This window comes from Phasianus colchicus, chromosome 11 (genome assembly GCF_987193195.1).
Source record: "Phasianus colchicus chromosome 11, bPhaCol1.hap1.1, whole genome shotgun sequence".
Taxonomy (NCBI): Eukaryota; Metazoa; Chordata; class Aves; order Galliformes; family Phasianidae; genus Phasianus; species Phasianus colchicus.
The window spans coordinates 9,469,836-9,483,762 of NC_143446.1; the positions used below are offsets into that span (position 1 = coordinate 9,469,836).

Genomic DNA, 13,927 nt, shown 5'->3' on the forward strand with positions numbered 1-13,927 from the left:
AGGAAACGTCTTGGCTTTACTTTTTTTTTTTTTTTCATCCAGACAATAAAATACTTCCAAACTACCTGAGTTAAATTACAGGTCTTGACCCTATTAATGTCTGTCTTTCAGTTTTGCAGGGGTGTGAAACAAAACAAAGGTATGCCCAAGTAACTTCTTGACAGTAATAAACTGCAAGCTAATACACAGAAGCCAAGGCTTGACTGCAGTTTTCCACGTTAGAATGTGTGGATTACTTGCTTGATCTGTTTTGATTGGTAATAAGGTGCAAGGTTAAGTTATTGTAATAGTATCATCAGGATAACTGGTAATAAGTGCTGATAAGTTTGACAAGAACTATTTGAAACCTGAAGTGTAATCCACTGAGACTCAGAAAAGACTTACAAAACTAACATGTAAAACACTTAATGAGAAACAAAGGTGACATGGAGAGTGGTGACACACTGAGCCTTCCACAGGGTGATGCTCCCAGCCCACCAGAAGCAGGGTGCCAAGTCAGGTGAAGCAATGAGCTGCTCCAGTTTGGGTGACATCCTGCTTTCATTGCAACCTTTTGAATGCTGCCATTACCTCCTTTTTTCTTCCACATTAACCAAACCATAGAACAAAACTAATTATTTGAGGAAGAAAAGGCTCAGAAATTATCTATTGCATCTAGAACTCACAGGGCCACTGCTGCATGTTTTCTTCTTGTGTGCTCCTCTGACAACTTCCTTACAATCATGCCAGGTTAACTTTTTTGCTGCAAATAAGCTTAAAGCCAAATGCAGTTCTATTGCTTTTTATCTCAAAATCCTCTCTAAACAAACTGCAATCAATCTAACACAGTATCTACAAACTATGGAACACTCCTGTCTCCAATACGTATGTTTTAAAGAACGAAATACACAATTAATCTGATCAATCGGTTCCAAACTTTTATAACACAGCACACCAGTGCACAACAGTATGAAAATGAAAACATTCTGTATATCAGGATGTTAGTACCTGCTAAAGATTGAGACAAAAAACACTTTTTCCTGGTTATCGTGTCTCCTGAACAGATCCATTTTTATGTTCAACTCTCTGAACAGCTCAACATTTTCAAGTACCTGAAGCACATAAAATATACCTAAGATATGAAACACAGATACCTCAATCTAACTGCAGGAAGCAGTTTGGCCATGGCACAGTAACTTGTCAAGCTGCTATTTACTTGGTGTGCATAGATATTTCCCTGACAATACCCAACTACTAATCTTTTCAAGGCAGAAGGAATAAGGGATTAATATTGAAGCAGAAAATACAAGACACTACTAATGTTGACTAGAACACGATTAGCAGAAAAAAATATCTGAAAAATGTTGATGACTAGAATTTGTTAACAAAATACTTCTATTGCACTGATATTCACAGTGATTTTTTCCTGAAATCAGAGATGTTTGCCCCAGACCATGGGATTGAAGTGATTTGAAATGGAAATATTTCCTGTCCACTCGCTGCCAGTTTCTGTTCCCAGAGTGATATAACAGATGACATTTGGTACAATAAATTCTTTTATTAACCATAAATTTGAGACTGCTTCAGGGATTTGAAGTGTTTGGTTTCATGCTGAAAAAATGTAATGTTATCCACAGACCATCAGCGTGTGCAACAAAAACAGAGCCACAGGTTGGGGGACTTTGATCAAACCATGAAAAAAAACCTCTTGATTTTAAAAATACTTGAAAAGCACTTACAACAACATTTTAACCTTCTATGTTTTCAAGATACACACACTAATTCATCTTTCTTTCTGCTGGAAACAATCTTTTCTAACAACAAGAAGTGCCCATCCCAAAAGTTAATGCATGAGTTCCCTGCTAGTGGTCATCTTGTTTAAGAAGCCAGAAGTACAATGCAAAATGTAAGAGTTTAAGTATTTATAAGTACAGATTTAAAAAAGAAGTTTAATTGAACCTGAACTTCTCTAAAACACTTCCTTGGCTTCCTCTTATCAAAGTTAAACTGAACACGTAAATAACCAAACCTAAGTCATTGAACGGAAACACTTTGTCTCTATTAAAACAGAATTACATCACTGCCCTAAGTGCAAAATCCTACTGTGTTTCACCTCGAGTATAAATGCTAACTTACAAGTGAAAAACTACCCGGATGTGACTGTAAAACAGAAAGGTGGAAACAATTCTGTTGCACCAAAAGCTAAATGCATGGGGTGACATCGCACCTCTGAGTGCCCATCAACTTGCCACTACCAGACTGTGCAAACAGCTGACTTCTGCAGCTGAATGGGGAACACCAAACCATAACTAAAACATACACAGTGAATGTCATGTGGCCACACTGAACAATAGTTACCGTACCCACCAAAGTTGTTAGATGATACTGGGCTTTGTTCTAGCATTTATTTTGTGGCTTTGAGTCCTGCACATACTTCCAGAATGTAATAAAGAAAGAAAGTTCTGTCCCTGCAGCTCATTCTTTAGGAGCTGAATGTCCCATTTCCAAACCTCTGCATGACATTTCACGGCTAGTGGTCCTGATTGAAAAAGAACCCCAAAAGTGAATGGCACGATTAGCGAATTACTTTTTCAATTGCAACTATATGGAGAAACCTAAGCTATCCCAACCTGCATTATTCCTAGCTAATGAATAAAAGATAAAGGCTTTGTTTCCATTGATGTTCTGAAGAAGCATGGAATAACAACTTTTCACCTGCTGCGGGTCAGGCTGGGTAAGGTGTTTGTTTGTGGGTTTTCAGTTCTGATTTTAACTTTGTTGTGGTTAACCAACTGGTCTTGCCAGAAAAAAAAAAAAAAAGAAAAAAAAAGGATATCTCAAGGTAAAGATAATTACTAAACATCACCGATATAATTTGCTGGAAAAAAAATGTAAACAATAAAGCAAAGCAGTAACTGTTTTGGAACAGATGTTCCTGATATTCTTTGAAAAGTATCTTAGCAAAACGTTTCCGTTGTTAACAGAAAGACAGACATTAGATACTACTCAATAATTAAAGCAGCTGGCTTTACATTTGGCCCATCATTTGGTGGGAATTTTAGAAGTATCCGAAGGGTTGCATGGAACACTGACTGAAGCACAGAGTGAGCCCCAGCAGCTCCTGACTCCCTGCACGGCTCCGGCTGCTCCTTCGTGCTGCAGCTCACGGATTCAGAGCAGACACTTCACACGAGAGCCTGGGGACCTCACTTTGCCCACATGACTGAGCTGACCCAAGTAGTGAAGGAAAAAGAAAATAAAAAAGAAGCTGGGATACTTTCCATCCAAAGGGTCTGAGCGATGTGATTTACGATGCAGCTCACAAGCAGGTGCCTGAGCACAGGTGGGGATGGAAGGGCAAGAACCAAATGGGAGGAAGCAGATGGTAGTGAAAATTTCTCCAACCAGCTTCACTGTGAGTCCATATAAAATGCAACTACACCCCAAGCCACAAAAGAGAACAAATCCTATTGAAAGTTAATGGGAGTTAGGGTACTCCATTCTTTTTCAAAATCCCATTCCAAGCTTCTAAAGACCTGCACGCGCTCACAGGATCAACCTGAAATCACCCATTTATACCCTATACCTCTAAGACTTGGAGGGGAAGCCCAGCACAAGCTTGAGACCTTTGCTAACAAGCTTTGCAATGCAGCAGTGCTGCCTTCCCACACCATGTTTAAAGCTCATCTGGACAGAGCAGCCTTTATGCTCAGCACGAATTGCACAACTTACCAGATCCAGCTTTCACCCTCATTTTGTTTCTGCTGCCTATAATTAGAGACAAGCCCAGACAGAGATAACATTGATCCCCATGGAAATTTGAGGAACATGAAGCAGTGAGCACAGGCTTTACAAGGGCTCTGGGGCAAAGCACAGAACAGCACCTGGGCAGCAGGGGAAGGGCTGGCCTTTGTTACCTGGGCAGCTGCACGAAACGCTCCTCCAGCACTTCTAAGGGAAAACCCATCCCTTCAGGCCTGCTTACACAAGGAAGTTATCACTATGTGACAAACAAAGACGTAAACTTACACTGCTGTAGAAATGTTACGACAACACACTCCGTGGGATGCTCCAGGACACACCCACACAACTCAGAGACTGAAGGCTGCTCTTGTCAAGAAATCTTGAGCATCAGACATCACTGCATTAGCAAACTGTGAGGGAGTCTGGTCCCCAGCAGCACAGCCCTGCTGATCCTCTGCTCACTGCTCCGGGTCAGGGCTGCTGCCTGAACAAGACCAAACAAACAAACCAACCAACCAGCTCCCAGAGCTACAGGTCTTCTGTATTTGCAAGAAAAGCTGATTAGAGTGTTGTTTTCACAGGTAAATGACAAATAACATACACAGGTCTGCAAACAGTTCGAATTTCTTCACAAAATAAAAAGATAATAGGATATAGTGGGCATGTGACTATTAAAACTCTCTTAAAGTTGTAATTTTTATGCTTTGTGAACGTAGGCCAGTCACACCTGGAATATCGATGTTGACCTGAGCAGCTGACAGCTTCTAGTTGTAACACTTTTGAAGATTCACAGTTTGGACCCAAACATTCTCAGGTGATGCATTCCTACTTGGTGAACTAAATTTCCACGTAAATTTAATCTGCATAAATTAAAAGGTCATCTTTTAACTGGTAGAATTGAAGGTATAAGAAGGGGACATTTACAAGTCAGATTAGTCTTTGGAATTTTATGTGCAAAGAGATGAAACTGAACTGCCCTATGTACACCACTTACAACCTCAGAAAATGCTCTTAAGTTCATGTATCCCCAAATTTTACCCCATAGTTCATTTTTATCTTGGAGTTCCACAAACTTAAAGGAAAATGTTAGAAATACACATTAATATTGTTTACAATCAAGAATAAAGCTCAAAAGAAGCTTATCTTATAAAGGCAGGGTGTTGGGTTTTTTAAGTGAAAATGAGCTTGAGGTTCCCATGTCTTGGTTAAGACTAAAATCCTCCATTTGAAAACACAAAGCAAAATTAATTAGAAAACACAGTTTGAGTGAAAAGTGTTCTTGCAAAGAGTTCTTAGAAAGGATCGCTCTGAATGCGTTTGATGCTGAGGAGACGCCATAACTTTTCTTCACACAAAAGCAGTCATCAGCAGAGCACAACCAGATGTTAAGATTTCTTTTCTTAGTTTCTGTAAACCTCTGTGACCTCCCCCAAATTAAAAAAGGGAATAGCATTTTTAAAGCCACAGGAGCTATCATTAGCGAAGCATTCTAAGGATTTTCATTAATTCATAGCCAGCCAACCAGGAATTTTCCCACAGCCGTATACAAAAAAAGTCAGAGAAGTCACTGATTGCATGGTTGGATTTGAATGTAGTCAGAAGTAAGATCAGAAATATCTCGTTCCTCCCACTGATATAAGAGCAAAGAAGATAGGGAAGGTCAGAAATTAAAATCCAAGTCTGCCCACCAACCACGAGGAAAATCTGGCATTTCCATATTGCAGAGAGCGTAACAGTGGGCATCACATACAATTCGGTGGGGAAAAGAATCACAGATAGATAGATAGATGGAAATGAACTATTTAGCAACCTTTAAGCAGGACATGCAGTCCCACGCAGAACTGCATCCTTATATCCACCACAAAGCAGCCACAAGGCTTAGGGTGATGCTGTCTGGTTGTTAATGTATTCTCTCAGTTCACAGCAATTTCTGAGTTCACATACGTACACCTACAGCCCTCTGGACTCTGCATCTCATTTGTCCCGTGTAGTTTCTGTCAATCACGGAGAGGAGCAGCTTGTTCTTTCAATGTTAGACCATCAGAATACAAACAAAGGGCACAAAAAGCGAAACACATTTCAACAGCACTTCCTTTGGAGACATTACAGTGATCTGCCCTGTACCAGATTTGTAAGGAAAAGGCCAGGTGTGGCCTCAGAGCCGGCTGGCTTGCAGACTCAAAGCTGCCAACAACACAGCACATCTGTCAGCACAGCAGTCAGCACTTCCCAACATGCTGCCCCAACACCGAGTGGTTCAGATTTGATTCAGATCAGTCATGGACACACACAACTGCAACTGTGCTGAAGTAACCAGAACATACATTTCAGAGCTTATATCTCAGGCTGACAGAAGGAGATAATGATACCCGATCTGGCATGAAATCTCCTTGGACAAAGCTCTCTCACACATTTTTCTGAGCACATTAAAAGATGCAGAATGAGTGATGTGATGAGCCCTACTTTCTTGCTGAGTAACAGCCCAAGACCCGATCCACATGAACAAGAATAAAGGTTGCTTGTGCACCTAGAGTTCCAAGTTTCTGAGAAGTGCAGAAAGATCACAATATATGCAACAAATTCCTGTGTCATGTATTCCACTTATGCACTACTGACAGATTTTGAAAGTTTATTGAAAGCTTTGCTCACTTGCAACAACAACAACAAAAGAATAGAATCCTATTGCTACTCTTCACTTGAGAAGCAGCTCACCTGGGCAACATTTCCTAGGGCTGTTTGGCCAGCCCTACCAATGGGCACAGCCCACGTACCAACAGCACTCTCAGCACTGGACACCAACAAAAAGTAAGTCGTGAGACACAAAGCTGGGTAAGCAGAAACCATCAGAAACGGGTGTTATAAAAAGATGTAACAAAAACTCAAATGCCATCACTGTAAAGCAGGAAACTCCAACTCCTTCCTAAAACAGAAGTCAGGGCCCTGCCTCCAGACATGGCCAACCAAGAAGGTTTGTGTTCAGAGTGGTTTCAAGTCAGATGTAAAAGCACAACTGCTAAGCTAAAAACAAAACCAGTTAATAACCTGCAGTTAGAAAGTATTTAGAAACTTCAGGAAATAAAGCATTAAGAAACAGAAACAGGATCACTGACAGCTTTATGAATTCTGGTGGCAAGTGAGGAGTGATTCATAAGACAGAACGTGATATACAGAGACCCAATGACAAGTGGAAGCCAATGGAAGTTAAGAAACATTGCTAAAGTGTATTTTCCTCTGTTCCTTAACACTTCCTATCCACACATACAGAAGTTTGAGACCCACTTCCAAAAATGTTACCTCTTTATACAACAATCCAGCAAAGGACAGAAAATTTGGAGAATCACTCCAGTCCACTGAGGTCACCAACATATTATTTTATTTTTTTAAATAAAAAATTGATCATAAGATGTACTAAGTAACAAAGGTTCAAGCATGTTAAAGTCTCTCTTTATACCTTGGTTTGGCTGACAGACTTTTGGACAATCCACACGTTACTGCTACACAGACACTGCATAAAAACTACAGGAATGAGTCTATCCATTGCTAACATAACACAGTACTCAATAACCAATTAATTACATATTTGATGAACGTCTCCAGGGAAAAAACAGGTAGAGGCTTTGTGTGTCAACTCAAGTTGGCTCCTCTTGAAGAGACCTAAAAAGGACAAAGAACTAAACAAGACAACAACTGTCAAACACTACGTGATTAGAGGATAAGATCTATTTTCCAAGCCAGCACATAAGCTGTGATAGTCTCAAATTATCATAACCTAAAATAGTTGAGATATACTGACCTAGCCATAGTTCCTTATTTTCAGCTACACTGTAGCTTGTACCTTTTTCATAAAATATTTTATGAATAATATAGGGAGACGGATATAATTTCTATCCATTCGATACCACTTGCCTTTTTATAGGTGTGATGCATTCATGGATAACGTTCAGTTTCATACATAAAAACTCATGGTATAGAAACATCAAGATCAGAATTTCAGAAAAAATAACGTATCTCAATTATGCTTTATTATACTGGTAGTAGTGTAACATATCAGTGCGTTTTAAAAACAAGAATATTTTTAGTATTATGAATTAAAAACTATATTTGAGCTTAATATTTCGCTAGTAATGCTTCACACTCCTGTTATCGTGCTGGCTTCCAAACAACATTCTAAATTTATGGGTAAAATTCAGCCTTTGAGCAGAATAAGGCGGGCAAGTTTACATCAAAGCTCTGTTTCAACATCTTTAGACCAATCTGTTGGAAAAGACAGCTGGTCCTTATTAAACACCCTTTAAATGTTGCAGCTTTAATTAAGTAACATCCATCTTATATTAACGTTAACAAATAATTAGCTAAAGAAATCTAGCATCGCCTAATCATGACTGCTTAACATCTTTCACCAGTGGGCTAGGGAGCATTCATCTATTAAAGAACTTGTTCTTAAATAAGCTTCTCAAGATTCTGAATTAACAACTCTGATCCAGCAGTTTCCACACTTCTACTCACTGAATAGCAGACTGAGGGTGGGGGAGAAGTAGGGCAGGGAGCAAAGTTTGACATCTAAACTAAGAGACATGATCTCGAGAGGACACAAATCTAATCTGGAACAGTCCTAAGAAATTTCAACTGCAGAAATCTTGTTGGCTCAACAGCTTATTCATTCCCATTTCCAAGAGTAACATACAAGGGAAACACATTGTGTTGTTAATACTGAGAATTAATGTCAATGACATAAGCAGGCTTACATTTCTATAATTTTTGTTCTCTGGTTGTATTTGCTCATTCTGGAAATAGAGAATTTAAGCTCAATCACCTCTAAGCTCCTAAATAAACATTCACCTGCCTATTTTCACAATACTACATGCATTTTTAAATTAACTTCAATAGGCAGACTGTAATTAACACTTTTTGACACTAGAGCAAAAAGGGGGTCACCATCTCTGCTAACATAACCTGATCAATGACACTGGGGGGGGAAAAGTTTGAAGGCAAACTTTAAACAAAAATAATACAGATGCCCACCTGCATGGCCAACCATGCTTGGGAGGCTTTGCACTCAACAGGTTGAGTAGCATCTCAAAGAAACACACTAAGCTTGGAGTCATGCAATTAATCAATTCTAAATCAGTACTGCTTTATATGTCAGTGGGAAAAAAAAAAAAAAATCTATTGATTAAAAAAAAAATCCAAAAAGAGGGGATATAGAACTGCTGGCATCTGGTCTGCCGAGTTTTCAAGGAACTGGGGAATCTCTGGATGGAGGAACCCCCTGATGGCAACTATTAACACCTTCTGCTAGGCTTCATCTCAGGTCCTTCCTCTGCTCAACACCTTTGACATTTTTAAATACCCTTCAAGAGAAAAAACTACTTCTTTAAATGATGGAAAATGACAAGAACTAAGGGGAAGAATTTAAGCTCCAGTAAGTTATTTCTCACCATTTTACAAGACATTCTTCCTCCCAGATAATTTCCCAAAACACAGATTTAGATGGGAGAATCACTTTGGCACAACTCAGCTCTGCACTTGGGAAAACTCCAGCTGTAGGGTGCAACGCTCAAGGAGATAAATGCAGGGAGCTGGCAGCACAAGCCTAAAGAAGAGGGGTAGATAGAGCTCCTGGTAATAGAATGATAGGAAATAGGGAATTTCAGAGTCTTTGCTACAAAATGGGAAGGAAAAGAAAGCTCCTTAAGCATGGTACATAGATGATGACATGGAGAGTGTAAGGGGAGGCTTCAGGGGAACAGAGAGCCCCGGTGGTTGCTAAGCCATGATCAGCAGAGCAAAGAAAGGTAGGACTCTGCTACCTGGAGGGCGGAGGGGAAAGTAGTTCACTAAAATTCTGCTTTTATTCTCTCTCGTCCTACAGTCTCGTTAATTTTGAGCTTTACACTACTGAACATGGTTCAGTGCCACGATTTTCAAAGGAATTAGACACAGAAAAAAAGCTACCCATCTGTGTACTCCCATTAGAACCTACAAAACAACTTGAGACTAAAGTTGCTCAAGTGTTTAACACTGAATAAATGAAACTGAAATATATTCAAATCAATATCACAGCCAACTCTGTCTTGCCTCACAGCTTGTTCCAAGGATGAAAAAAAATCAGAGGATACTTTTCCAGAATAGCTCCCCATGTGGACAAACTTTCTCAAGATGAAGAGAGGCCCAGCTCTGGTTTATTTTTTTCTGGATAAAGGTATGCATATGATGTGGTAAGACCATCCATATGGAAAGCTACTTTGCAATACTATTCTGCTTTAAGCAAACGCTCTACCTCAATTTGGAATACTGCTAAGTGTAGGAATACATTACAGCCATTAAACATCAGTGAAAGAAATCTTTGGCTTAGCAAAGCCAATCCATGTTCTAGAATCCCAAGTCCACTGAAACCACATCTATTTCTTATCAGTGCTCTCCAAGTTACTCAGCAAAGAACCAACTGCTTTAGTGCTACAGACACGTGTTGAGCTTGCAACACCAATACCAAAGTATTCCCAGAGAAAGCCATAAGCACAAGCGAGTGTTTTGTGATGCAAGTTGTAAAAATCATACTTAACAACTTCATTTTGAAAATCTTAACTGTTAACAGTAATTTCAGGAGCTATGAATCAAACCATCAAATGCTTCCTCTCATAATCTCGTAACCAGAGCCCAGCCCATGCTGTCACCAACTCCAGCTTTTACTGCCACATAGCACTGAAAATAAAACTATGCTTTGTAGAGAAAAAAAAAAAAAAAAAAGGGTGTTACTCGTGTAAATGCAGCATGATGGAACTTGGTGCTGATTTTCAAAAACAACACACAAACAAAAAAAGAACACAAAGGACACCACCACTCAGGCTTTTAGCACAGGAAAATATCCAGTGTGTGCACAGCAACAACACTCAGCTCTCCGAGTTAAATTAAAAAAAAAATACTGAGTTTCTCTTTTTCCTCCTAGATAAGGCATGCCTTTGAGAACCACCTTAATTGAACTGCTTTCTATAATGTATACCAGACGTGTTCACCGCATGCCTTTCTCCATATAAAACGTTCAGATTTGTCCATGTCCTTAATTCAGGTTAATTAGACACCGCTCACAAATACCCTGCAATAAGGGTATCTGTTTGAATAGGACACAATCGCTGCAGGGCTTCTGTCTTTTCAATCAGTCAGTGTCCCCGCAGTGTTTAGAGTGGCAGAGGGGAAGTGGCCTGTGGTTAAACAGAGGAAATACCGAGGAATTTTAATAGAGCAAATAGTCTCTTTACTTCCTACAGGGCCCTACTTCAAAGGCAGCCTTGCTCCCGAGCAGACAATGTGTTAGAGGGGCCATCAGTCATGTACCAGCACGGCGGCTCTGCTCACAGCGCACACAGCCGGCCAATTGACCCCCAGCTGACACAGCCGGCACCGTCCCGCAGCCGTTCCTCTGCCAGGGCTGGGGGTGACAGCACCGAGCCGGGATGCCAGAAAGGAATGGCACGGCCACCAAATGCTCCTACCAGGCACCGAATGAACGGCCCAGGGAAATGGGAACACAAAGCTGAAAATATACAATAAAAGCAGAAACCGCTACAAATATTTAAGAAATTAAAATGTTACATTTGCTGTGTGCGATTAAAACAATTCTTTTTTTTTTTTTTAATGCTACTCATCTGAGAGACACGAAGCAGACCGTGGGACGCTGAGATCCCGTACCCACACGGTGCCATTGGCTGCACCACAGCAGGGCGCTGCCGCGGCTCCCGCAGCTCTGCACGGTTTGCCGAGCCAGCGGCGTGCCGGGGGGCACGGGACGAGCAGCGGCAGCGCATCCCCATCTCCTACAGCTCCAGCAGAGCCGTGCGGAGCTGAGTCCCGAGCTGTTGAGGACTGCTTTTCTTCCGGACGTTTCCCAGCGCTTTCGCCTCCCCGAGCGCTGCCCTACGAACGCGAGCGCCGCGGAGCGCTCTCAAAGCGCTGATGTGACACCGCGGAAACCCGCAGCGACAGCCGACAGAAAGGGGCGGCGATGGAAGGCAGCGCTCCCCGCCGTGCTCCCGCACCGCCGCGCCGCAACGGAACCGGGAGAACTTCAAAACTTATTTAAAAGTAGCAAAAAAGAAACGGAAAAGAAAGCGACGAAGAGTCTGACAGCAAAAAGCAACAGAAGCGGGAACGAAAAGCAGAGCCCCGTAACAGAACGTTTATCACCTGCCTCCCCGCACGTCCCCGCCACGGACGGAGGGGAAATCCCGGTCCGCGTCCCCGCTGGGAACGCCGCGGTTCCTCCCGGCCGCGGACCCGGCGCAGAGTCCCACAGCTGCCGTGCCGCCGGCTCCGCGGCACCCCGGCCCCTCACGGCAGCGCCGCCCCACCTGAGCCGCGGAACTTCGGCCGTCCCCTCGGGACGCGGCGGGACCGAGCCCGGCGCTACTCACCCGCCCTCCGCAGGCGTCGGCCGCCGCCGCCCTCCTGCCGCCGGGCCCTCCGGCCGCCTCCGCGAGCCGCCGTCCCCCGCAGCAGGCGAGCACCGCGAGGAGGAAGGCGCCGAGCTCCCGCCCCGGGGCCATGGTCCGCAGCGGCGGCCGCGGAGCGCGGGCAGCGCGGCGGCGGCGTGGCGGAGAGCGGCCGCGTGCATGCGCGCCGCCGGCCCGGGGCGGGGGGCTGCGTCTCGGCGGGCACGCGCGCCCGTTCCCCGCCCCCGGCCCGGCCCCGCCCGCGGGAGCGCGCCGCCCTCCGCCCGGGGTCGCGCGTTTCTCCCTAACTTGCGCGGCGAGGCGCTACGCGGGGCAGCGCAGCGGGACGGACCCAGCGCCGGGCTGCTCCGCGTGAAGCGCTCGGAGTCACGGCGGCGGCGAAGCCCGAGCCGCCAGCAAAGCGCAGAAGCACAGCACTGAGCTCAGAAGAGACAGCTGCTGCTCAGGTGGTACAAGCAGCAACCAGGTAGCTCAGAGTCTTCCCTTCGGTAACCCCAACCACCGTTATTTTGGAAGATTTTACATCCTGTAATACTGCTGCTATCATTAATATTAGACAAAACCCACGATAATGGAATAGACAAAAAAAAAAACAGTACAAAATAGCATATCACAGTTCAGATTAAAGCAATACACAAAAAGTCTCAAAAAGCCCACACAGCCAACGGGGTGAAAGGAAACACTGCCAACTGGCCGTTGTTAAACTACTTCTAAACATGTACAGGGTTTTCCAATCCTTGCTAACACCAGCAACAACAATACAGGAAGACTCCAACTGCTCTCAGGCAGCCCTTCTCTGCCAGTTGCCATGAGAACAGGCTCAGGAGCCCCTGGCAGACACGGTTCTTCATTATATCATGAGCAGAAGTGGAATTCCTGCCATTAAGCATATTTTAGCACAAATTCAAGATTTGGCCATAGCCCTGCTAAAGCTCTTGGAGCAGATGATGCTTACTTGGGATTCCCATTCTCCCCGCAGGTTGGTGTTCTGGAAAAGGGAAAGGTAAAATTCCACTGCTGCCGATGGCTCTGGCACTACACAGAAAGCAGAAGGAACAAGAAGTCGTACTAAGCAAGGGCTCAAACAGAAGCACAAAGCAAAAACGTCACCTGACACAAGTCAGCCTGCATGGCTCCCCCTCCCCTTATCTCGGCTTAAGCTAATAACAAAACACCACATCTGAAAAACATTTATCCCAAGAGCTGTCACGGCCAGCTTCCAACGTGAAAGCAGTGACTGCACACAGGAGGATCGCGTTGCTTTTTGGGACTGCATGCAGAAGCATTTTATTGCTTTGTGTGCACTTAGAGTACCTTCCACTGAGAAGTTTTGTGGAAAAGGATAGAAGAGAGGTGGGAATCAAATGACAGCAGTTAAAATTTCCACTTAGATTCTCTAAAATGCTGCTAGCTAACGTAAGGACAAAAGTGACTGTGGGGACTGCTGTCCTGCAGGCTCTTTTGTCCTCACAACAGTCTCCTGTTTCAACATAGTACGACACACCAGTTGGAGAATATCCCTAAGTCATGGGTATCAATATCATGCATTCTACAGCTGGTTTTGGTCACCACTCTACCATCTTGCTTAAAGCTAAGAACTCTTTTTTTCCCCCTCCTTTCTAAACAGCTGTTCCCAGATGGAGGGGACAGTGGGAACTCAGCCGGGCCTAGAAAAATATGGAAACTCAAGTAACAAAGAGTGCTGCTATACAGTTAGGAATTTCCTACCAAATATTTCCATCAGTTGCAAAATAATA

The 13,927-nt window shown here is 43.3% G+C and overlaps 1 protein-coding gene across 7 annotated transcripts in view; it reads right to left on the reverse strand.

Annotated features, from left to right (window-relative positions):
* The window catches only part of IL17RD (interleukin 17 receptor D), a 56,382-nt gene that overhangs the window by 26,780 nt on the left and 15,675 nt on the right, over nt 1-13,927 (reverse strand). Inside the window, exons 2-3 of one of the 7 annotated variants that reach the window (XM_090148199.1) lie at nt 13,395-13,500; nt 12,588-12,591 (exon numbers count right to left, since the gene is read on the reverse strand). The exons of 3 other annotated variants lie outside the window; for them this stretch is intronic. In XM_090148199.1, coding sequence (XP_090004325.1) covers nt 12,588-12,591; nt 13,395-13,500 — 110 coding nt within the window. Of the gene's footprint in view, nt 1-11,904; nt 12,046-12,131; nt 12,264-12,587; nt 12,592-13,125; nt 13,235-13,394; nt 13,501-13,927 lie in introns of those variants that run through there. 3 more of the 7 variants (XM_090148198.1, XM_031608232.2, XM_090148197.1) reach the window with 3 other exon arrangements.